The sequence below is a fragment of the Petaurus breviceps genome, unplaced genomic scaffold (genome assembly GCF_028583685.1).
Source record: "Petaurus breviceps papuanus isolate PSGF00001 unplaced genomic scaffold, PetGlider_PUasm1.0 98, whole genome shotgun sequence".
NCBI lineage: Eukaryota > Metazoa > Chordata > Mammalia > Diprotodontia > Petauridae > Petaurus > Petaurus breviceps.
In genome coordinates, this window is record NW_027187460.1 from 20,642,811 (window position 1) to 20,669,379 (window position 26,569).

The following is a 26,569-nucleotide window of genomic DNA, read 5'->3' on the forward strand; positions in this document are numbered from 1 at the left end:
GACAAGTCACTTACCCTTGCTGTTTCCTCATCTGTAAAATGGGAATAATAGCACCAACCTCCCAGAGCTGTTGTGAGGATGAGATAAGATGCTGTTTATAAACTTTAAAGCACTGTATAATGCCAACTTTTAAATTAAGACATGGAGAGTTAACTGCATTGGTAAGAGAACTATGCATGTTACCTCAACACAGGAAATGCGTCCTGAGATAAAGGGACTAAGAAAGCTGACTACATATTTTGTTGACTTCAGAGTTCTCCCCAAGAAAAGCAAAAATATTTCCTGCCCTAAAGGGGCTCACATTCTAATGTATACAAGATGAATTGAAGATAATCTCAAAGGGAAGGCACTATCATGATGGGATACAGGGGAGAGGGGGAAGGGAGCGCCAGACAGAAATGGTAGGATTTGAGCTGTCTTGAAAGAAGTCAGGAAAACTAGCATTCCAGTCATGAGGGACAGCCAGTGAAAAGGCATTAAGTCAGAAGATTAAGCGTTCTGTATGAGTAGCAACAAGCAGATCAATGACGTTGGATCAGAGAGTACAGAGAACGGAGTAAAGCATAAGAATATTGAATGGGTAGGAAAGGGGCAAGTCATTAAGGACTTTAAAAGGCTAACAGAGGATTTTTTTTTTTATTTGATCCTGGAGGAAATAAAAAACTATTGAAGTTTAGGACAATATGGTCAGACTAGATCTGCAGGAAAATTATGTTGCCAATAAGTTGAATGGGAAAGAGTTGACACCAAGGTGCAGGTCAGCACATTAGTCTCAGGTGATAATGGCCTACACCAGGTGAGTGGAGAGAAGGGTATGTAAATGAGGGATGTGAACGTAGAAATGATGAGGCTTGGCACCAGACTGCATAGGTGAGTATGACTGAGAGGTTGAGAATGGCAACGAGGTCATGAGCCAGTTCAATGTGAATCCTAACCCTAAGGGTTAATGGGTGTAAAGGCTTGCTAGGTCAGGCAAGAACACCTGTGTACACAGAACTGATAATCTTAATAAATAATTCTTCTCCTTGACAATGTTTATTAATTCTAGTTCCTTCACATTTCCTTTATCAGTCTTCGTTTCAATTGTCTGACCATTGTTAGGGTGACTTGGCAAACACAGGGTCATAGCAATGAGAAAGGCTCATTCACATGTCTGTGATCAAGCTGCTGCTTAGCTAAAGAGGAAAGTTTCCTACCCAAGCTGGTAGCCTTTGATTGGCATACTTTCAGCACAGATGGCAGATCTCATGGTAGGGATTGCTGCTATAAATCCAAGGGCTGGTCGAGAAGTAGATAGAGCACTGGGCCTGAAATCAGGGAGGCCAGAGTTCAAATCTAGGCTGAGATATTTCTAATTCTGTGAAGATGTCCGCCTCAGCTTCTTTGACTGTAAAAATGGGGAAAATAGCAGCAACTACTTTTCAGGGTTGCTATGAGGATCAAATGAGACAATGTTTGTAAAGAGTGCTTAGCACAGTGTTCGGCACACAGTAGCTATTATATAAATGCTTGCTTATTCCCTTCCTTCCCTCACAAATTTAGAAAAGTAGCTACTCTTGGACAGAGGAGTATTTCCCCCCTCTAGAAGACATGACCTATGGAAATTTATTCAAGATTCTTCCCTGTTTTATAGATTAGAGATATGGACTTATCACAAGCAAGAGGTACATGTTCTAGGGAACTATATCCTCCATAAGACTGTGTGGAAATCTTAAAGGTGCAAGGGACCTCAGTGATCACCTAGTTTAATGCCTACAAAATTTGTTGTTACGACATGGGGTTTTTGTTGTTGTTGTTGTTGTTAAATTGTGTCCAACTCTTTGGGATCCCATTTGGGGCTTTCTTGGCAAAGATACTGGAGTGGTTTGCCATTTCCTTCTCCAGCTCATTTTACAGATGAGGAAACTGAGGCAAAAAGGGTGAAGTGACTTGCCCAGCATCTGAGGTCAGGTTTGAACTCAGGCCTTCCTGACTTCAGACCCCAAGTTCTATTTCCTATACTACTTAGCTGCCCTTATGACGTGGTTAGTTAACTAATAAGGTCAAAGTTCAATTGAATCTCTGGATGGCCTAATCGGCTTTGTTCTGTTCCATGGCTACAGGCTATGTATCTAGGCTCAGGCAACCCTCTTCAATCAAAAAACATTTAAGCACCTATGTACCAACAGCGTACCAAGCACTGTTCTAGGCACTGGAGATAAAAAGGCAATAATGAAACAGTCTGTGCCCTCAGAGAGCTTACATTCTTTTTAAAAATCATGTATTTATTTATTTATTATTTTTAGATTTCAACATTTATTTCTACAAGATTTTGTTACAAATTTTCTCCCCATCTTTCCCCTACCTCCCACCCCAAGAGAGAGAGAGCCTACTGAATACCCCTTCCCCCAATCTGCTCTTTCATATTCTAACCCATCCCCCCTCTACCTTTCTAGTAGGGCAGGATAGATTTCTATACCCCAGTGCCTGTATATCTATTTCCCAGTTGCATGTAAAAAACAATTTTTTAAACATTTAAAAACTTTGATCTCCAGATCCTTTCCCTTCTTTCCTCCCCTCCCACTCCCACTGGGTAGATAAGCAATTCAATATAGGTTGTATATGTGTAGTTAAGCAAAATGTTTCCATAGTAGTTATATTGTGAAAGACTAACTGTATTTCCCTCCATCCTATCCTGCCTCCCACTTATTCTATTTTCTACTTTGACCCTGTCCCTTTTCAAAAGTGTATGCTTCTAAATACCCTCTCCCTCAAGCTTTTCTCCCTTCTATCATCCCCCCTCTTACTCCCTTACCCCCTACTTTCCTGTAGGGTAAGATACCCAAATGAGTGTGTATGTTATTCCCTCCTTAAGCCAAATTCAATGAGACTAAGGTTGACCCATTCCCTTTCACTTTCCTGCTCTTACCCTCCATTGTAAGTTTTCTGTTGTCAAAGAGCTTACATTCTTACAAGTATGTAGTGATTATTACATGGAAGATTAGCCAAGACTCATTGTAGACTATAGGACTTAGTACAAAAGTCCATCTCCCCACTGCAAAACAAAACAAAACAACTTGAAACATATGACCTCCTGCTGGTGACTCAGTTTTTCATCTCTACCCTGTGATCTTGTCTTTATGTTTAACAGATCAGTGAATAAATACCAACATATATTAATAAGCTATAATTACTGCTACTATTAACAATTCTTAAAATCGGGGTGGCTAGGTGGCATAGTGAGTAAAGCGTCAGCCCTGGAGTCAGGAGGTCCCAAGTTTGGTTCTGGCCTCAGACACTTAACACCCACACACACAAAAAAAAAACTAGCTGTGTAACCTTGGGCAAGTTACTTAACCCCAATTGCCCTCCAAAAGGCAAAAAAAAAAAATCTTAAAATCAATATAGGTTTACATTTTAATTTTCATTCTTTTTAACAGGAGAATATGAAAAAGGTAGAAAGACAGCATGATCTATTAGAAAGAGTAGTGTATCAGGAATAAGGGACTCTAGGTCTGTCTCTTCCAATGGTTCTCAAACCTTCACTTTTAATGGTTCTTTTAATAAAAAATTAGCAAAACCTTTACAGTAAAATTGCTTTCAATGATTTTATTACTTAATTCTAGTGGTATTGAAAACATGAGAGTGAATGTGTATGTGTAAACCTGCATGTTGAAATCTAACAGCATTGCAAAAAGCCTACTTAGCAAAAAAAAAAAAAAAGATGTAATTATTTTCTATCAATAAATGTTCAGTAATTAGGAACAATATTGAATATGATGACTCACCTCAGAAGGAATTTCACAACAATTTTCATTTTACCTTGTGCTTACATAAGTCATTAGGGGAATTTTTTATTTTTTTGCTCATGTTTACTTTCAAAATTCAAGACTTTAGTTTTCAAATTCACAGTGCTTGCTTTGTAAATGACTTCATAATTCTGTCAGCACTGTGGAAACATTTTTTAAGCCTTTGGTAACATTGCACACACTTTGTACAGCTTGCTACGGTCATATTTGTGTTTATTCTGTATTTGGGATTTGAAATATAGGCTAGGCCTATGGATGTTTGTTTCATCATAATCTTGCTTATTAACCACTTTGCTTTCTTCAGTATCCCAACTTCTATATTTTATTCAATTATGCATAATAGATATTTGTACAATAAATATTTTAATGGTGGTGGCGGGTGTTGTTTGTTTTGTTTTGCTTTTTAACCACCAGAGTATAAATAGACAAGGCAATCTGGCTTAATGAATAGAGACCTGGATTTAAATTCCATCTCTGATTATTGTTAGCTGTGTGACTTGGTGAAAATCACTCTCATGTTGTTCTCCAGGGGGTTTAAGTTATTCCTTAGGACCTATCTACTTAATCTGCAACGGTGGAGACAATTTCCACACTGGGAATTCTCCCTATAGTGACAAAGTAATAGATCCTTTTACAATTTACATATATATGTTTGTTGATTGTGTTAAAATACTAAATTAAGTCAGGCCAACAAATAAGTGATTGTGTTTCACACATTTGGGGACTTACTCAGTTATTGATTCTAGGCCCACAAGAACTTTAAGGACATGGGGTTTATTTCAACCAGTCTCCAGTAGTCCTATTGCCAACATTACAAGTGACTGGCAGAACAAAATGGTGGATGTGGGTTTGTTATATGTTCCTGTCCATCATTACAACTTATTTTTTCCCCACAGAACATCACCTGTCCCACTCCGACTCCCCTTGTACAGAGTTCATTTTGAGGAACAATGGATTTAATGATCTTTAAGGTCACTTAAGGATGCTAGATGTCCTGGCTTGCTGAGTCCTTTCTATATTTATTTTAGGGAGAAGGCATACATACAACTTCATTGTTAAAATGGTTCCTTATAGGAAGAGCAGGAAGGTGAAAGGGAGAGTCAACCTTACTCACATTAGATTTGGCTTAAGGAGGGAATTACATACATACTCAGTTGGGTATCTTACCCTACAGGAAATTAGGGGGAGAAAGGGATGAGAGAAGAGATGACAGAAGGGAGGGCAAATTGGGGGAGAGGGTAGTTAGAAGCAAACACTTTAAAAGAGGTAGGGTCAAAGGAAAAAATAGAATAAATGGGGAGTAGGATAGGATAAAAAATGGTTCCTTATAGCATATTTCTGAGTTTTCTCCATTATCCTTTCTATCTAGGAGCTGTATTCCCAATCCTATGATGCTGTTGGTGTGATGTTTGCCTCCATCCCAGGATTTGCTGATTTTTATTCTCAGACCGAAATGAATAACCAAGGAGTGGAATGTCTTCGCTTACTGAATGAAATCATTGCTGACTTTGATGAGGTAAACCCCAGGACTCCAGATTTTATTGTTAAATACTAGGGCCAACAGGTACTAAAGTTAATAGAATAATCAGTTAACCAGGATCTTTTATTGTGTCGGGCATGATATGGGCCTCCAGTGGTCCATGAAACATAGCCTAGTACATTGCATACTATAAAAATATATACACGTATACAGTTTTTCCTCTCATGATCAAACCAGAGAAAGCAATACACAATTACATAGAGAATAGATTCATCTTGCCAATTGCAAGAGAGTAGCCATTTATTTAGACCAAAACAATAAGCACACGGGTACCTTCCCAGTCATCCATTCCATCAAACTCTAGGTACTTCATCTAGCTTGTCTACAAAGTCACAGCAATGCCCCCTCCCCCCCAGGGCACTCTTTACTCACAATTCCCACCTACTTCTTAGACACACACAGTGACATCCCATTACAACTCTATCCCAAGGCAGAACCCTATAGACAATGATAACTCCCCTGTACTCATTCCTCAATGACTAATTCTTCCACCCTATCATACCCTCCCCATCCCAGTGACCATGAACTGCTGTGTGCCATTTTTCAAACCCCAATCTCTATTTCCCACTGATCATTCCCTTATCCTTACTCTTCTAAACTCAAGTTCCCCACATCCCACTCTCAAGCTATTTACCCATTCCACTGTGGTTCTCCAAAATGCATGCTCCATAGACATGTAATCTTTTCTCTAAAACCTTTATTTTCTTGTTCCTTCCATCATCTTGTACTCACTGGCTTCCTCCTTATGACAGTTTCTCTAGCCTCTCTTTCCAGCACTGGCTACACTTTCACTCATACTCCACCTCTATCTCACTGGTCATGGTGTAGGAGTTGGAATGTTTTTTGGTCCTCATTGCCACTTCCAGGCTATCTTACTGCAACCATAACTCTGTAAACCCTCCTTTGAGGGGTTTAAATGACTTTTTTTTATCCTCATCCTTCTTGACTTCTCTGTAGTTTTTGACATTTGGTCACCTTCTTCTCTTTGATACTCATTTCTCTCTAGGTCTTAAACTCGACGTGTACAAGACTAAAGTAATTATCATTCCCCTCAAACCCTCCTCTCTTCCAAACTCACTTATTACTTTAAAGGATACTAACATCTTTCTGATAATGCAGGCTGTCAGCCTAGGTGGCATCTTCAAATCCTCTCTGTCTTTCTGTCTGTGTGTCTCTCTCTGTCTCTGTCTCTCAGTCTGTCTCTGTCTCTGTCTCTGTCTCTCTCTCTCTTTTTCCCCCACTCTGCTATAGTCACTACAGAAGCAGAAGAGACAGGAATGAAGATAATTCTGAGTTTTCTTTTTTTTTATTGTGTTGCCCTGAATAATAAATTGATCTCTAAAATGGTCAATGAACTGGTAGTCTCTCTATATTTAGCTAGTCTGACCCTCAGAAAGTAAGTACAGTCTGTTGTAGGACCATATTAAATACATAGAAGGTGGATGATAAAATGTATTTGAATAATTTTAAATAGAATTAAACATTTGTGAAGTTGCATTTCTACCTATGTACCTATGCTAGATAGAGTGGGCTTTGCCCTCACTCAGCAGTCAGGACAGTTCAGCCCCAGGGCAAAAGTGCTGGCTGAGCAGATTAAGTTCCCTATGGCATGGTTTGTGGAGGTTCAGTGGTCTGGAGGATGTAACAGTAAGGCAGATGATAAGAAGATGACCAAAGTGGATGGTGAATGAGATGTGTATGCGATGTGAAACAATGTCTGAGGCCAGCCATTACTTATTAATATAAACCAAACTCCATAATAATTAAGAGTTGTGAATAAATTTAATCTAAAAAGCTTTTGTGATATACCTACTGCGTGCAAGGTATTCTGCCATGCACTGGAGATACAAAAACAAAAATTAAAATTGTTTCTGCCCTCATGGAGCTTACATTCTACTAGGGGAATAGATAAATATATTTATGATAAATTAGAAAGTGAAAGGGGAACACAGTTCCTCTCCACATCTGAAAAATCTCTTGTGTATGACTGGAACAGCAGAGACCAGTATACAAAAGAAGGCTTCTGGAAAAAGAGGCAAACAAGTCCAGAAGTGCCTTTCATAGCTATAAAAACAAATGCAAGACAGAAAGTCCTTAGTGTTTCTCCCCTCTAGGCCAGTTGGTAAAGAGCTATTCCTTGTAGTAATGGTAAGCAAAGTCCAAGTTTCCTGGCCTATGAACCATAGCTCTCTTGCTGTTCCTCTAATAAGGGGGCCAAAAGTTCTGTCATCTTCTCCCCAAGAGATTAGCTCTGATCTATTACTCCCTCTTCTCTCTCTGAATGGCTAGAGCCCGGACCCCTGCACTTTCTAGGAGATTGACTCTCTCTCCTCTTTAGAAAGCTGAATCCCAGGATCCTCATCTCCAGATACTGGAGAGGTAAGAGGCAACACAGCAAAGTTGTATTCAGAGTCAGTGGAACTGGCTCAACATCCTGTCTCTGCCATTAGGTCTCAAGCTTCCTGAGAAAAAGTGTAAAGCCTTGAGATATATTCAGAACATAGTGAGTAATCCAGCTTTGTTGAATCATAGAGTATGATTCACAAGCCTATGTACATGTGAGATAAGACAGGAGGGATAGATTTGAGCCAGACTGAAGAGGACTTTGAATGCCAGGATAAGAAAGTACAGTGAACAAATATGTTTGTATAACAATCAGCAGGGTATTCCCCCCCACAAGGCAGAACTCAAAGTAATCACAGTGATGTAGAGCTCCTTACCATAGTTCTCTCTCTAACAAAAGAACAGAGCTTTTTTTCCCATTTCATCTCCATTTCTGGCTATTTAATTAATAAAAGATCCAATTAAGTACTGCATTATACCACAAACACTTTCAGTTGAATAATGAATTAAGTTTGCAGCCCACATATTAAATGAAATATTATGGCCCCTTACTAACTTCTAATTTACTTCTGGTAGACAGATGCAATTTGCATCAACCCAAATCTGGCCCATAGCCAAATAACTGTACAGCAAAGCAGATAACGCCAGATGATTCTGTAGCAGAGGAGAAGGATAGAGCAACACAGGCAGAGGGAAGGACACTTTCTTATTTTGAATATTCTCATCTACAGGGCTCTTCAACTGGCACCTAAAACAATAAGTGGGAATCAGATTTGATAATAGCTGACACTTAGGTAGTGCTTTCCTGACCACAACTCTGGGATATATGTTGGACAAGAATTGTTATTCCTATATGATGAAAGCAAAAACTGAGGTGTAGAGAGTTCTAAGGAAATTTCCCAAGTCAGATAGATAGTAAGTGTTGGTACTTGGACTCAAACTAAGTGCTTTATCAAATACTAACATCTACCCTGTTGACCACCCTCCTTCTCTTAAACTCCTTCCTTCCTTAGCTTCCATGACACTAATTTCCACCAATTACTTTCCTTTATATACTTCCCTTTCCATGTGAATATCTCCCAAGGCCCTGTGTTTGGCCGTCTTTTCCTTTCTTTTGAGGCAGCAGTAATGCAGTGGGTAGAGCTGTGGACCTGGAGTTAGGAACATGAAGTCAATCTAGCTTCAGATATTTACTTAGTTGTAGGCAAGTCACTTAACCTTGGTTTGCTTCAGTTTCTTCAATTGTAAAGTGAGGATCAACTGAGTTGTCTTTAGGATCAAAGGAGATATTTGTAAAGCACTTAGAACAGTTGCTAGCACATAGTAGGTGCTATATAAATGCTTATTCACTTCCCCTACTTTCTAATCCTATCTAGCCATCCATCCTGAATATCTTGCCATCTCACCTGCCTTAGCAATTGCCACCCCCCAGCCCTAGAATCACCCCCCTTGAGAACAGAAGGGGGCTATCATCTTCCCCCTAAAGATCACTTCCAGAGACCATGTCCCCATTTACTTTGGAATTCTTGCTGGGCTTGAGCCATTGTACCCTACATCCCTACCTTTTCTACTTCTCCCTCTCTACACCCTCACTTTCTATCTCTTGCTCCTTAAATCATTATCAAATCAACACTGCCATTGCTTTCAGAAAGGATGTGTCATCAACTGTCCTCTTCCTGTATTCGCCATCTTTAGGATGACTTCCACCAAAACTCCCTTGCCTAAATGTCACTCCCTTATATGTATCCTCTCCTCTACTAGAATATAAACTTTTTGAGGGCAGGAACTGTTTTACTTTGTATGCCCAGTCTAACAGAGTGCTTGGCACAGAGATGTCACTTAACACTTTTTTATTATTATTCATTCACCTTTCTACATTCTATTCCATTTATCTTGCCACAGACACATGGATGACTCTCAGTTCTCTATATCTAGCCCTCATCTCTCTCCTGGATCTCACTCACACATCACCAGCTGCTTGCTGGACATTCCTTTTGGCTTTTCAATTTCACAATGCCCAAAATGGAACTCATCATCTTTCCCCATAAAGCTAGTCTTCCTTAAAATTGATCTAGTTCTGTTTAGAACACTGTTAAACCTTCTAGTTGTCAGGATTTGTAACTTTAGAATTATAAGGGAGTTAACTCTCTTTTACAGAATCTTCCACATCCCACCCCTTCTCTCCTCTCACATGGCTACTAGCCTAGTTCATATATTCATTGCTTCTCATGCAGATTAGTTTAAGAGTCTCCTAATTGGTCTCCTTGCTTCTAGTCTCTGTTCTTTCCTTTATCTATGTGTCATTCCCCTCATCAAAAACTGTCAATAGTTCCTTCTTTGCTCTAGGGTAAAATGCAAACTCCTCAACTTGACTTCTGTCTTCTACCTAATCTATGCCTTTGGCATGGAGCTCTCCCATATGCCTGGAATATACCCCCTTTTCTCAATATCCTTTGCTTCCTTCAAGAATCAATTCAGCTTTCATGTCATCTCCCATGTGAAGTTTTCCCTTCTCCTTGTTAATGATCTTTCCCTCATGAAATTTCTTTGTATTTACTTATCTACATACATGTTGTATTCCCCTCACAAAAATATTTTCTAGGGCACAGACTAGTTTTGTTTTGGTTTCCTATCCCTAGGGCCTACAAGACTATCTTGAACATACTAAGTGTTTGATATCTGTTACTGCTGCTTTCTCTAACAAAAAACCAAGAACCCAAGAACTTAGTATCACAGAATCTCAGAGATAGAAAGGGCCTCAGAGTCCTCAAGCCCAACTCTTACCTGAATTTATCAACCAGTCGAGTCAACAAGCATTGAGAAGGACTCCCTCACCTCTATAGCATACCTGGCAAGTAGCCATCTGGTTCAAAATGGGAAATTAAGCTTATGCGTCAGCAATAACATTTTTTAAATCATCTTTTATGAAGGATAATAAGGTCCAGGTCATTTCTTTTCCCCAGGAACTTAGTATCTTCTCATCTTTCAGATATCAAAATTATCAGTCCTGGAGCATCCTTGAAACTGTACCTTCTACACAGTAGTATACTGGTAAATATTTAACAACCAGGTCTCTGAAGCTGCAAGACATGTTTATTAAATCCACATTATTAACTTTTCCTCCATCACTTTCTTAAGTCTGGACAGTCAATAAAACAATACATCAAGCCCTGATTTGTTGGGTTTACCAGTTTCTGAGAGAGAAATGCTCACACTGAAAATTTCACAATTGGTATTAGCAAGCTGGCATAAGCTGGTTCCTACACTTTTTGAATGTATCCTTGGTCTCATCTAGCACTGCCATTTTTGTTTTCTCTGGCATCATTTCTACTGTCTCACAGAGCATGGCAGTGACTGAGGTTAGACTACAGATGGGGTGGCTCACTCTCATTAATGAAAAAGAGCTTGTTATCAACATCTTTCTAGACCTTTTTAATCTATTTGCAGTTTCCTTTTACATTCCTACTTCAATATTCTGGTTTTGATCTGGCTTAATTGTTTCTCTCATCAATCCTTCTTTAAACCTGTTTTCTCTTTCTTTCTGTTTTATGAAGCAATATATCTCATGATCTTCTACCATCTTCATTTTGAAAATGAATTAATGTCCTACACTGATTCTCTCATTGGCTACCATATTTTTCTCTTGGCAAAGAGAACAAATGTTTGCCTGAAAATATGATTTCTAGGCTCTTTTGATCTCATTGCTGTGATGAGTTTCCATTGGTTAAACTACCATTAGAAATAATAATAGTCTGGTTCTTTTGGTCATTTCCTGTTTTTGGTGTTATCTTTTTAATGGCTCAAATTAGTTTCTTTAATTCCATACCTATCTTCTTTTCATTTTTTCCTCTATTTTGCTTTTGCTTTTGATCTCTGCTCTAGAGAGCTGATTGCCCAACTGTACAAAAATATTTTATTTGGAAATGGCTCTCAAATCAGTAGCCAGTCATTCCCTGCATACTAAAATGTAATCAACTTCATTTCTCATGCTACTCACCATCCTCACTATACCCATTATCTCTTGATTCTTTTCTTGAATTATAATATTCATCATTTGCAGGAGTGAGACTTCTCCATAGTCTACAAGTATTTGGCTTTACTCATTCTTATCCTAATATAAGTATCATAAAATGTTTTTTTTTACTTTCTTCCTCTATTCTCATCATTGAGTTAAAGTCACTAAGAATTAAATTTTTTTTATTTTATTTGAATAGAATTATCAAGTGATTTATAGAATTTTTTCTACCTCTGAAATCTTCACAAACAATTTTGTCACATAAGCGTCAATAATTTTCACAGTAATGTTTCATGGTGGTGTGAATATTTGCCATGAGCATTCATGAGATGAACAAATGTCCCATGAAGTTATTTTCCTTTCTGCCTTAGGATACACAGTATAACTAACCCTAATTCCTTTATTTGCCTGTCCAAGGAGAAGCAGTGAGCCATCCTTCCATTTACCTGTAACTTACTTTGGAAATCCATTTTTGTAATAGTAAGAATTTCAATATTGCTGTAATTCAGCTCTTCTAGTAGGATGAGCTTTCATTGGTCACTGGAAAAAGATATCATATTTAGAGTACCAAGAATTAAGTTAACCTTTGTAGTCTAAAAATCATGCAGTTCTTAGCACCTTCTTCTTCCCACTCTTTTTCCCCCTCTCTGCTACAGTCACTATAGAAGCAGAAGAGACAGGAATGAAGATAATTTTGAGTTTTCTTTTTTTTATTGTTTCCCTAAATAACAAATTCATCTCTAAAATGATCAATGAACTGGTAGTCTCTCTATATTTAGCTAGTGACCTTCAGAAAGTAAGTACAGTCTGTTGTAGGACCATATTAAATACATAGTAGGTGGATGATAAAATGAATTTGAATAATTTTAAATGGAATTTCTCAAGATTAAGAGAAGGAAGGGACATAAGTCATCTAGTCTAATTCTTTCACTTTTCAGATGAGGAATATTGACACCCAGAGAGGTTAACTACTAACTTGTCCAAGTTCATATGAAGGGGTGTCCTAGAGCCAGTTTGAAGTGGTGAGCTGGTTGTTAAATTTTCAGAATGAGCACTTATACCTCAGAAACCACAATCACTACAAATCAGGGTTTGAGTTATTATTTTGTTGATTGTCTCTAGACTTTAAAAAGTGTTAATGATACAGATTAAACAGTGAGAGTGCATTTTTTTTTTGCCAGAGTGTCTGATTGTTAAACATTCAACAGCACACCTCTGTATTGCTCTATCAACATTGCTTGAGGGCAGTAGAAGGTACAGGAAATTGTCATCCTTAGACTGGTAACATGAGGCTAGTGAGGATGGTAATAGTAATAATAACTGACATTTCTATAGAGCTTTAAAGATTTGCAAAGTACTTAATATCCATGATCTCATTTGAGCCTCACAATGCCCCTACTTCTACGTATTTAAACCCAGGCCACATCTAGTATTCTTTCCATTAGACTAGACACTAGTCATTTTCTGAGAATTTAAAAACAAGCATGAAAAGTAATAAATATCTTATGTGGATGAAAAAGATAATGTCCAGGGAGGAGTATGCGGAGAAGAAGGTGATTTCAAAGGTGGGGCTCATTTTGCAAATGTGAGGTTGGATTCCTAGATTCAATTATATATAAGAGGCAGCACTAAGGAAGATCAGAAGATCTGCATTTTTGTCTCAACTCTGCCTCCAAGTTGCTGTGTGATCTTGAACAAGACATTTGTTCTCTGGATTCCCTTTTCTTCACATGAGGACTTAGGACTAACTGATCCCTGAGGCCTCTTCTAACTCTATGACTCTAATCATCTTAAACAAAACCTCCTCTAGGGCTCACTCTCCCCTTTAATATTACATTTCAAAGGGGGAAAAGGAAATTTTTTAAAAAAAGATTTCTAAAATAGATGAAGGAAAAGACAAACTTAGAATTTCAAAGTAGTGTTGAGAGGTAACCAAAAAAGGAAGAAAAGAATGAAAATTCTTTATTTTCCATTAAGATGCATGAAGAAAATGTGCGAAGTGATGCTTTACTCTAGGGTCAAACAGTAATGGAAAGAGCACAGAATTTAGAATCAGAAGACATGAGTTCCAGCTGGGACACTTGTTACCTGTGACCTGGAGTGAGTCAGCTGACTTACACAGATGCAGCTAGGTGATAGAGCAGTGGACTTAGAGTCAAAAAGACCTGAATTCAAATCCTCCTTCAGATGCATGCTGTATGACCTTGGGCAAGCCAATTGTCTGACTCAGTTTTCTCATCTATAAAATGGGGATAATAATAGCACCTAGTTGTCAAGATTGTTGGAAGGATAAAATGAGATGATATTTGTAAAGCACTTTGCAAAGCCTAAAATACTATATAATTCCTATTATACTTATTTTACTAGGATTAATTTCCTCAGTTGTAAGAAAAAGATTAGAAAGTGTGCAGTCCCTGCTTCACAGGATTGTTGTGAGAAAAGGTTTCTGCAAACCTAAAGCAGTAAAGAAACACTGGCCAAAAGATATTCTTCACCTGTTTTCAAATACATTGAATCTGTGGATTAAAAAAAAAAAAAACCACTAAAAATCTCAATGGATCTCATGATGAATTGAAGATACCCTATGTCTCATTTTAGACTTTCCAAAATGAAGATTCTTTTACTGTTGTCTGGGACATCAATCAATCATTAAGCATGTATTAAATTTCTTCTACACGCCAGGTATGACCCTAGGATCTAAGAATACAAAACCAAAATGAAATGGTCCCTGTCATCAATGAATTTATATTCTTTTAGAAGAGATAATATTTATGTAACTAATATTATAAAGAATGTGTACAAATTAATATGTGAAGAATATGTTTAAAATAAATATATTTTTGAGAGGGAGAGGACTGGGGAGATCAGGAAAGGTTCCCTGTAAAAAGCAGTGCTTGAGTTAATCTTGAAGGAAACAGGAGGTCAGAAACTTACACCAAACAATTTGTTTCTCATTATAACCTAATTTCCACTAATCATGACACCTAAAACCTCAGTATGACATATGTATCTCAAGACAATTCGTATCTTCCTTCATGTCATCGCTGGAGACCTGCTGACTTCTTTATGATATTTAGGTTCAAAGGTAAAGTTATTATGAAGAAGAAAGGTATAGGGTCAGCCAGTATGAGAACTTGCCCTGTGGCTTCTCTGTCTGCACATGAAAAATGGACTTCTTTTCCCAGAAGTGGCTTCTAGGAATATAAAACTATAAAGTCAATCACAAGCAACTCTCCTGAGGACTGCTGCTGTGAGTAACTTTAAGAATCAAATGGCATAGTATAGTGAACTCTATATTTATTCAGCAATAAATTAAAGAAAAACATTCACAAGAATATAATATAACAACTTATTACTAAGGTGGCCAGATAGTCTTAAACAAAACATATCATCAGTAAGTTACAATCTCTTCAATCAATATAAAGTACCCATCTAAAGTCTTCTTTCATTTTGATTGATGGCTGGCTTCCAGTCATCCTTAAGCCAACCATCCTTAAGGAGTAATCATCCTTAAGTTAATCATCCTTAAGAAGTAGTGGAAAGTACAAAGGCTATTGACCCTAGGTCACAGTAAGTTACAAAATTATCAGTCAGCACTGAGTACCCAAGTAGTACATCCTTTTATCTTAACTTGAGGCTGACTTCCAAACCCCATGACTCCTCTTCCACACTCCCAGATCTTGCCTGGACTCACACCTAGGCATCTCTCCCTCCTGTTTCACACCTCAGTTTATGGCAACAACTCTTTGAACTATCTGTTTCTAGGAAGACAAAACTTAAACAGAGCCACAGCAATATTTACACACATTGCCCGTACTATCATCTCAATTCACTTTCTGTCTGAGAAATCAAACTCAAATCAGCAGTAAAGTTCCAGGACTTCTGTAAACAGCAGTAAAGTTCTCTTTCAGGGATTCTGGATCATCAGTAAAGTCCTCTTTCAGGACTTCCATCCAAAACAACAGACAAGGCTTTTGTCTGACAGACCAACAGAGTGATACAGAATGCTGAAATCACAAGCATTCTCCCTCACAAACCTGCTTGGTTGTGACTTGTGCTAGAGCTTTTATATGCTTTACTCCTTCCTGTTCTGCGTTTCCTCTTTCACTCTTTTGGCAAGTTCCTCCTACCGCGGGCTCCTTGTGATGATGTTAGGCCTATTAAGGGCAGGGAAGATCTCCAAACTCCTTTAGGCCTAGTAAGGGCAACACAATGTATACTGTTTCCAGCAAAGACTTGCTATAATCACAGGCCATGACTCAAAAGTACTTGAATAGCTGAAACAAGGAGCAAAGTACTACTTTGCTTGCCATTACAAAAACTCAGCACAGTCAAAATTAAAACAAGAGATAGCATGTTATGCTGTTAACACAAGTTTCTATTCTCAATTCTGCTGGTAACTTTATATAATTTTGAGCAAGTTCTCTTGGACACAATTTCCTGATTTCTTAAATGGGAAGAAAGGAAGAGATGATATTATCTCCAAAGACCCTGCAAACTCTATGATTTCATGACGCATTATATAATTAACTCTAACCACTGCACTAGATTCAGACACATAAAAAAACAAATTTTTTCTGGGATTGCCAGTTGCTGGATAGACTCAATTGGAGGTTGGGATCAGGGACAGGGAACCTGAAGGTTCAACTGTGGCCCTTTGACTGAATCCAAACTTCACAGAACAAATACTCTTAATAAAAATATTAGTTCTATAAAACTTGGACTCAGTCAAAAGGTCCTTGAACACAAGGACCTAGAAGGCTACATGTGGCCTCAAGGCCACAGGTTCCTCATCCTTGGATGATCACTGTGTGAACTGTATTAGAAGGCATTCCTGTTCATGTAGAGTTTGAGCTAAATAACCTCTGAAGTCCCTTCTAATGCTACAGTTCTATGATTTGACCCACCATACATAAAAATGCATGCAATAATGAGTTATATTACAATAAGGTTCTACTCTATTAAGATTTTCTAAATGGGATGCAGTGTAATCATCCATACAACAAATGGAATGGGACTTTGTAGATAATTAGAAAAAAGGGATGAAGATTATATTCTTTCTAATCCTTTCCACATGGCCAATTCAATAGGAGATAACTTATCGTTACTTTGCCATACTCAAGTTAGAGCTATGAATTTAGAACCTACAAGATTCAATTCAGCTTTTGAATTAAAAAAAATGTATTGTCATTTTGATAGCATGTAAACGCATTTTCCTCATCTTCCTTGAAGTGATTAGGTGATATTCAATCCAATAAAGCATTTATTGCAGCACCTACTACATATAAGATTCTGTGTTGAGGCCACAAATGCAAAGATGCAAACAGAATCACAAAATCTCAGAGTTGTAAGAGACTTCAGAAAATATCTGGTCCAACCCATAGCTAAACAATATCTCTTCTATAACATATTTGAGAAGGAGCTATCTAACCTTTGCTCGAAAGCTTCAGTTAGGTGGAACACAAACCTCTTAAAAAGATGTATTCCATTTTTTGATGGTTCTAATTGTTGGGATATTTTTCCCCCATGTAAGATTCTGCTTTGGCAGAGGAAAGGTCAATGTTTTATCTAATAATGGCACATATGCTCTAAGGTTCAGCTAAAACTCGCCTTATCATTATTCCTCATACATGGTACTATATCTTCAGCCTATGTGTCATTGCATACGCTGTAGAATACATTTTCTCCTCCCCTTTGCTTCTTAGCGTCTTTAGTTTCCTTCAAAACTCAGCTCAAGAAACACCCTCTACATGAATCCTTCCCTGATCCCCTCTTTCCACACCCCATTTACCCAAAGGAGCTACTAGTTTTTTGTTTATACTTGAGTAGTCAAAGCACTACATCTGAATAACCCACTAGGTGACACTGTAGACGCCAGCTGAGTTCTAGTATTGGATCACCAACCCCCTGCAGGACATTTTATACTGGCTAACCTTTAGGCATCTCCAACTCACTAATTTCAAAGCAGACTTCATTATATTTCCCCAAAAACATCTTTCATTTCCTGTTTCTATCAAGGTCACCATCACTATTCCAATCACTTAGGTTTAGGAACCTTGGAATAAACCTCAACTCCTTGCTGCCCATCTACACATGTAACCAGCTGCTAAATGTTATCTATTTTGCTTCCACATTTACTATTTTCCTTCCCTTTCTCTCCTTTCACAAAGCTACCATCTTGGTTTAAGCCCTTACCACTTCCTGTCTGTATTATTATAATAAACTACTTATTTGTCTCCCTTACCCAAGCTTCTCCCCTCTCCAATCCATCCTTTTTTAATCAGCCAAAGTGATTTTAGTATCAATGCTGTTGAAGCAAACCTCAAAGTAATTTTCCTAAAGCACAAGTCTGACCACATTTACTCATCTGCTCCATCAACTCTAGTGGCTCCCTATTACACATCTACAGTTTAATGCATATCAAATATTCCTATGTTTTGCATTTAAATTTCTTTACAACTTGACTCCACCTTTCCTTTTTTTACCTTATTTTACATATTTTTACCTTCATATACTCTAAGATTCAGCTAAACTCACCTTATTATTATTCCTCATACATGACTCTACATCTTCAGCCTATGTGTCATTGCATAAACTGTAGAATACATTTTCTCCTTTCCTTTGCCTCTTAGAATCTTTAGTTTCCTTCAATACTCAGCTCAAGGAATACCTTCTGGATGAATCCTTTCCTGACCTTCCACTTCCCCACCCCTTTTCCTCTAAGGTCACTATACTCATATATGTATATATGTACCTGTTGCCTCTTCCAGTAAGCTCTTTGAGGACAGGTACTATGTTGTATCTGTCTTTGAATCCTCAGTGCCTAACACAGTGCCTGGCACATGGACCAAGAACAGCCATCCAGTTCATTTGCTATGCATTCAGGCTATGCCAGGAGGAGTAATGAGGACTAGTTCCATATTTTTCAAAAGACCACTATGAGGTTGAGCATACCCATTTCCCCCAGTCTCTCTATCATCACTGCTCCTGGGTACATGCTTTGAGTATCTGGCTACAACAGAATAAATCATCCCTCCATAGTAATCATGACTTTTTATTGAAATGGGGAACCCATTCTCAGAAAACCGAATTCCAAAACCAGAAAGCTGAATCCATCATAGTAGCAAAGAAGTTAATACACCATAACAGCACAGAGAGCCACAACATCCTTTAACCTTCCCACAAACCAACATTTATTCACAAGCTTAAATATCTCCCTCATATGTCCTCTCCTCCCTCCAGTCTAGCTGCTCTGATTCTCACCTTCCTGTGGGCTCTGCTCCACCCTTCAATAAGCTCCTCCCACCACAGACTCCATGTGATTACATTCAGCCTATTAGGAGCAGAGAATATCTTCAAAGTCGGGAAGGTCTTTGAATTCACCTAAGCTTATTAAGGGGCAGGGAAGATCTTCAAATTCCCCTTATCATTGCCATTACAAACCCCTAAAATGCTGTATAAATGCTCATTATTGTTGTGGTTACTATTATTATCTAGCATTCTCCAATCATTTGGTGCCTTTTCTCTACAGTGATTCAGAGGTGGCCAGACAAGCATATCTGAAAGTTATTTCAGTACCTCAGAATTATGCTTAGTTAGGCCTGGTGACTCAGACTCAGACAGTTAAGCCCAACATTCTCTCCCTTCTTATTTTGGCTCTGTCCCTTCTAAACCCAAAGATCATTCTCCTTGACATAGGAAACAGAAGCTTTGATTTTATAGTAAAATGATATAAAATAGTCTCTACCCTCAAGAAACTTACAGTCTACATGGGTAAGGGTGGGATTAAGAAATAAATAAAACGTCCAGTAAAATGTGTTGTGTAAAGACGAGTTCCAGATAACTTGGCATTCAAGGCCTTCCACACTTGGCCTTCACCTTGCCTACACAGCCTTAATTTTCAATACTTGTCACACATTTATATGTCCCAGGCACATCTGAGGAAGGAAAGATCACATTTGCACTGAGGCTTCAAGGGAGTAGCCTTAAAGCTAGATCTTGAAAGAAGAGAGGTTTTTTTTAACAGGCATATCTGTGGAAAGAATGTCTTCCAGGCATTCAAGGGCACAGGGGTGTAAATTTGGGACAGACAGGATGAGATCAGAGAAAAGCTAGTTGTTTGTTTTTGCTAGAATTTAGAGTGTGTGACAAGTATTATGAAATAAGGCTGCATAAGTAGGATGAGGATTGAGTGTGGAAGGCCTTGAATGCCAAGTTTTTACAAATATATATAATATGTGCATATATGTATGTGCATATACATATATTTATATAAATATGTAAAGATGTAAATGATGATAATAATAATTTTGTTTTTTAGTCGTGTCCAACTCTTCATGACCCTGGTTGGGTTTTCTTGGCAAAGAGACTGGAGTGGTTTGCCATTTCCTTCTCCAGCTCATGTTACAGATGAGGAAACTGAGGCAAAGAGGCTTAAGTGACTTTCCAAGGATTATATAGTTCAGTGTCTGAGGCCAGATTTGAATTCAGGAAGATGGGACTTCCTGATTCCAGACCTGGCACTCTATCCACTGTGCCATCTAGCTACCTGATAGTAATAATAGTATTAGCTAACATTTATATAATATCTATGATGCACTCAGATTTATACTAAGCACTTTACAAATATTCTCATTTCATTCCCACAACAACCTTAAAAGGTAGATTCCATTATTATTCCTATATTACAGGTGAGGAAACTGAGGCAAAATATAAATGACTTACCCAGAATTACACAGGGTAAGTGGCTGAGGCCAGATTTAAACTCAGGTCTTCCTGACTACAGACCCAGTACTTTATCCACTGTGCCACATAACTGCCCCATGGGTTTGTGTATACACATAAGTATATGCATGTGTATGCATATATGTGTACTGTATACATAGGACTTGCTGAGCCCTTTTCAGGGCTACTCAATCTCTTTTGGTGTCCATCCACCTTCACCCAGCTTTCTCCTGTGGCTCCAAGAAGCTTGCACAGCATCACTACAGTGGTAAAACCATCTTGGCAAGCAGGCTAAACCAGGTTGAGGATAACTGACAGTTCTCAAACCCATCAGTGAGTTAGAGAGACACCTACCCCAAGCATGTGAAGACTTCCCCTGGCGGAATGCATCAATGAAAGCAATTTGTTCTAATAGCCGTGAAGGCAGCTGAAGCAGACACTGTGGGATGCTTAGAGCTTGGTCAGATGTTGAAGACACCAAGGTCAATCCTTGCATCCCAGGCCCTTGCCAGTTGTCTTGACTTTTGTCCTGCCACTGGACTTTGATGATTCTGGAAGAGAGAGAAAGGATGTTGACTTTGTGCAATTCTGCCTCACTTAAGTCCAATTCACGCACAAGTCAAGACATCACCCCATGATGTCACTTGTCCTCTTCAAAATGGAGGACAAACCACAACACACATACAGGTTGCTGCCTAAAGGAAGGTATTTTCTAATGGCAGAGGCAACAGCTAAATGATGAGTAATATACAAATATATGCAGTGCAAACAGAAGGGGATCTCAGAGAGAGGGCACTAGCAGCTGGAGGAGCCTGAGAAGGGCAGAAAATGGGACTTGAGCTGAAGCTTGAAGAAAGGTGGGAAAGCAGGGGGCAGAGCTGAGGGGCTCTGCCTGTGGCACAGAGCAATCCCAGCAGGAAGTGTGTTGGCTCCCCATTAGTGCTTCAGTTTTCCAGCATGGATGATTAAGAAAACAATGATACCCCTACAAGACATTGGGAAATTTGGAAAAGGGCTATATTTTGAGGGGAAAATTATCATTTCAGTTTTGGATACAATGAATAAAGCATGTATTGAATGCTTACTGTGTGCAAACACTGTACTTTGTGTTAAAGATACAAACAGAAAAGGAAGACAGATCTGTTCTTAAGAAGTTCACATTCTAATAAAGGAGAAAACACAGGGAAGCAGCAAGGTGGTACAGTGGGTAGAGCTCTGGGCTGGAGGCAAGAAAATGTGACTTCAAATCTAGGCTCAGATACTTTCTAGGTCAGTGGCCCTGGGCAAGTCACTTAACTTCTGTTTGCCTCAGTTTCCTCATGTATAAAATGGAGTCAATAACAGCACCTATCTCCCTGAGTGGTTGTGAGGATCAAATGAGATATTTGTAAAGTGCCTGGCATATAGTAAGCACTATATTAATGTTGGCTGTTATTATGATTAGGGGCAGTTAGGTAGCACTAGGACTAGAGTCAGGAAGACTCATCTTCTTGAGTTCGAATCTGGCCTCAGACGTTTACTAGCTGTGTGATCTTGGGCAAGTCACTTAACTCTGTTTGCCTCAGTTTCCTCATTTGTAAAATGAGCTGGAGAAGGAAATGGCAAATCAGTCCAGTATCTCTGCCAAGAAAACTCCAGATGGGGTCACGGAGTTGGCCATGACTGAGACAACTGAGCAACAATGTTACAAGTCAGATGGAAGGATCGCATGGTCTCTGGAGTACAGAGGAAAAATAGATGTTAATGTTTCTTTTTTAATGTAGCTTTTTTCTGATACAATCATATCCATGTCTGAGGCTGAACCATTTGATAGCACCAAGACCGTTGGTGACAAGAACTTTCTTTTCTGCGTCTTCAGTAGCTATGTCTGTGCCAACTGCAGGAGCATCTCCACAGAAGTCCTTTCCCAGGATGATGGCTGAGGGCACTGGGCTGTCAGCTTGCTATTTCCAAGGTTCTTGTGTTCACGGTCCTCAACTGTCTCCATCCCAGTCTGAGGGGAGATGATCAAGGTGGTGGTAGTGATGGTAGTTAGATTTGCCTGGCATATTCCACCTACTGTCTCTTCATCAGGCCAGCCTCGCTTAAACAGCAAGGCATCCTAGTGGTAAGCAGAGAATTCCCCTTGTTGGAGGACACTTATATTTTTGAAAAGTTCAGTGTTCAGAAAGAGTCCGTGATGTAGATGTCCAGAAATGACTCCTGTTTGCTCACTCTTCCATTTGCAATGTAGACAGCATTTATTGGGATTACAAAAATCAGAAACTAATGTCATTGTCTTCGATTGCTTCTAGCTACTTGGTGAAGACCGATTTCAAGATATTGAAAAAATTAAGACAATTGGCAGCACTTACATGGCGGTATCAGGCTTATCACCTGAGAAACAGGTAAAGAAAAATTTTCTTTTTTATTTACCTTAATTTTTAGTATACTAGCCAACATCCACTTCTAAGAAGTAAGGGCCAAGAACATCTCAATTATTAACCAGAATCAATTCAACTATAAATCCCATGAAAACAAATGCAGAGACATATCTTTCAATCTTCCTTAACACCTCATACTATGTTCTGTACACAGTAGGAATTCATAAATGTTTGTTGAATGAGTCAGTGCTTGGGGGAGGGGAATATGAAGGGTTTGTACAATCATAAAGATCTGAATTTGTTTTTAACCAAACATCGAACAGTATCCCTTCTTCATTAAAATCTTCTCTAAAAAATGTGTAACTATACTTTCATATATTAATAATTAAAATCCAGGGAACATTCCTTAAAATTTCTTTGCTGATTCAGAATTCTGTAAGACATTATTGTCATCACAGTGAACACCAATTATCTTTGTTCAGCACTAGAGACATGAAAGAAGAAATTGGAATCAGAGGGTAGTGAGCCCTGTGTCCCTTGAAAGTTATTTTGACAGTTTTTCTTTTGTAATTACATCTCTTAAACGATCATGTTTCTTTGTGGTTAATTTTTTTTTCTCCTTAAAGTGTATACAGTAATTATAGATGATTAAGAACTTTGATCCCAATTGTTATATGATAATAATAGCCTTTATGACCATGTCCAAATCATTTAACCTCCCAGTATCCCCAGGTAACTCTCTAAAGCTATGACATTACAAACAAATTACCTATGTGCATCAGTGGAGTGAGTTTCTATAGTGGGAGTCAAATACATGGTAAAATCACCAGTTCTGACTTAAAAAAATATCTCAGAGTACTGAAGACCTGAGTTCAAGTCCCACATACTAGTGATGTGACTGGTGGGGAGAGGGAATCTTTCAGTGTGCCTTTAATTCTCTAAGCTAAGCTAAAGAGTAGGCGCATTGTTAAGAGAAAGGGTGTTCCTGCTGGGTAATAATAACAAGAATAATAAGTGTTATAACCTTAGCATCACAGGATTTAGAGCTAGAGGGAACCTTAAAGATTATATCATCTCAACCCCATTTATTGAGGAAGCCACATCAGATAGGTAAAATCACTTGTCCCAAAAACTCACACATAATAAGTAGCAAAGACAAAATTTAAACCCCAGCTTTCTGACTCTAGCTCCAGTATTCTTTCCATTACACCCCTGCTACTTTCTTATACAGAAAGCAGTAAGGTTCCTCTAGTACTGCTGACTAACCTAACAAAAATTCTAAGTACCCACTGACATGAGTTCAAATTGGCTTGGCTCTGAGTATGGTTGCTCTTTGCAAGCAAGCTTCCTAAGAGAGAGAATTCCAATAAAGCCCTGAAGGGCAGGGAGTAGAACACTCTACTGTGCAAAACATTTTATAGACTTCTCACCTCTGATCTCCACAATAACTTTGTCAAGGATGAAGTACAGATATTGTTATTTGGTCATTTTAGTCATGTCCAACACTCTGTGACTCCATTTGAGGTTTTCTTGGCAGAGATACTGGAGTCGTTTGCCATTTTCTTCTCCGGCTCATTTTACAGATGAGGAAACTGAGGCAAACAGGGTTAAGTGACTTGCCCAGGAACACACAGCTAGTGTCTGAGTCCAGATTTGAACTGGGGTCTTCCTGACTCCAAGATCAGTGCTCTAACTACTTTACCAATAGCAGCCTTAGTACAAGTCTTAGTAGTCAATTAACAAGCGTTGATTTGCCAAAGCACTTTATATGTACTGGGGATACAAAAACAAAAATCCCTTCAAGGGGCATACATTTGGGAGCAGAGGGAGAGATACCATATAATATACATATATTTGTACTGTGCATATAATGATTTGTACACATGTGAATATATATAGAATCCTATGCACATATATACTTGTATTATGTATACATATTTATACCAACCCAAAGAGAATAAATAAAAGATAACTTTTCTTTACCAAAAGGTAGGAAGAGAGAGGGTACTAGTAGTTAATATCCTCATTGGACAGATGGAGAAAAAAAATAATTAGGCTAAAAATATCAATATTTTTACATTTCTCAGAAGACAAAACTAGGAAGCAGAAATTATAATGAACAACCCAATAACGATGTGGTAACATGAGAGAAAATTACAAGGAGAAAATATCACCAAAATGGCAAAACACTATTTCAGATCAGTGCATAAAAGAAAATCATGACTCAATTATATTGTGTGTACATATTATCAGTGTAAGACATGCCCAGGATAATCTTAATTTATTAAGTTAAACTACTTAGAAAGCCAATAAATACACTAGAAGGAAAGAGACTTACTTCAAATCAGAAATATTTTTTCCTCTTCATACTTCTTTCTTCCTCTTTTGAAAACTCTCCTCATATTATCTCTCTCCTTTCTCCCTCTTCATACCCTATTCCCACCTCTGGTTTTCTATCACTTTTCTTGTCTCTTTCCCAATCCCACCTGCACAGTGATCAAAAGTTATCAACCCAGATGGACCAGTGTGACATGTCTGGCTCTGTCCATTCCTGCCTTGGCTTCCACAGTTTTCAGCATTTATTTTGAAGGTCTCCTTTCTAATATTCTATTTCTAAGACTGCCCTGTAGCAACCTTTGGGCTAGCAAACATAATCTACTGCTTGAGAGGACTAGAGAACATGTTGTGTGTCAACTGGATTGAACCAGCCCCTAACCTGTGGATGACCAGAGCCAAACAGAGCAGGCTAGAGACAGGAGAGTCCAGAATAAACAGAAGTTTAATTTCAAAGTTAGGGGAATGGCTTATAAGTGAGGACACGTGCTGGGACCCTGCCCCTAGTGGGGGAACCTGAGGTAATGCAAGGAGAACTCAATACTCATACCAATGGCTGCACAGTGAGGTTGTAGCCCTTACAATGAGGGATAGCAGAAACTATGAGACCAGTTTGATTCATGACCAGACCATGGGTACTTGTCTGAGCTTATCCAAACTCAGAGAACACCTGAGGCTGGTCAAGCAATACAATAATTATGATTTTGCCAGAGGGTGAGATCATTCAGAAGGTGAGCACAAAGGATTGTTGTTATGCCAAGTCCAAGGGACAGCTTGCTTGCTGGGCCTTAACTTTGGAAAGCAGTGTGTCTCCTAATATCTTGACACATACAACAGTCAATTAACCATGAACCAGGGATGTTTAGCCTGATGATGCAAAGATGGGGGAGGAGAAATGGGGAGACAGGCAGAAAACAGATATCTTTAAGTACCTGAAAATCTGTCCTATGGAAGAGGGACTAAACTTGTTCCATTGATCTTGAAGGTCATTTAACCTCTGTAAGGTCCAGGTTTAAAAGTAATGGGTCTATGTTACATGAATCTATGAAATGTGCTCTCCAGTGACTTTTCTGCTTACCCATCATCTTCCCAGAAAGAAATATGGGCCTGAGGAATTAAAATGATTCAAATGCTGATTCATATACCTCTAATAATGATTCCTATACTTTGTCACTTCAATAATTTGATGGTTCTTTGGTCAATTTGGTGTAGGCATGCCCTCCACTGGTGTAATTGCCATCCATCCATCCAAGTCATTTCATCCTTTGGAGATTCTTGTCCATCTTTTTCCACAAAGTCTCCATTGATAATCCACCCAATTTGCTGTAGACCTTTCCTCTGCTTCAGTTTCGTTCAAATGAACAAATTGATCATAAGCCTATGTATCATATATTTTGGGTGTTCTGTCTGACAAACTATGAACAATGGACAAGAATTCATATAATTCACAACTTGATTTTAT

General features: G+C 38.5%; 1 protein-coding gene across 1 annotated transcript in view; it reads left to right on the forward strand.

Annotated features, from left to right (window-relative positions):
- Positions 1–26,569, forward strand: part of ADCY8 (adenylate cyclase 8) — a 244,167-nt gene that overhangs the window by 207,037 nt on the left and 10,561 nt on the right. Inside the window, exons 15-16 of the mRNA XM_069081301.1 lie at positions 5,158–5,304; positions 22,705–22,797. Of these exons, the coding sequence (XP_068937402.1) occupies positions 5,158–5,304; positions 22,705–22,797 (240 nt within the window). The remainder of the gene's footprint in view (positions 1–5,157; positions 5,305–22,704; positions 22,798–26,569) is intronic.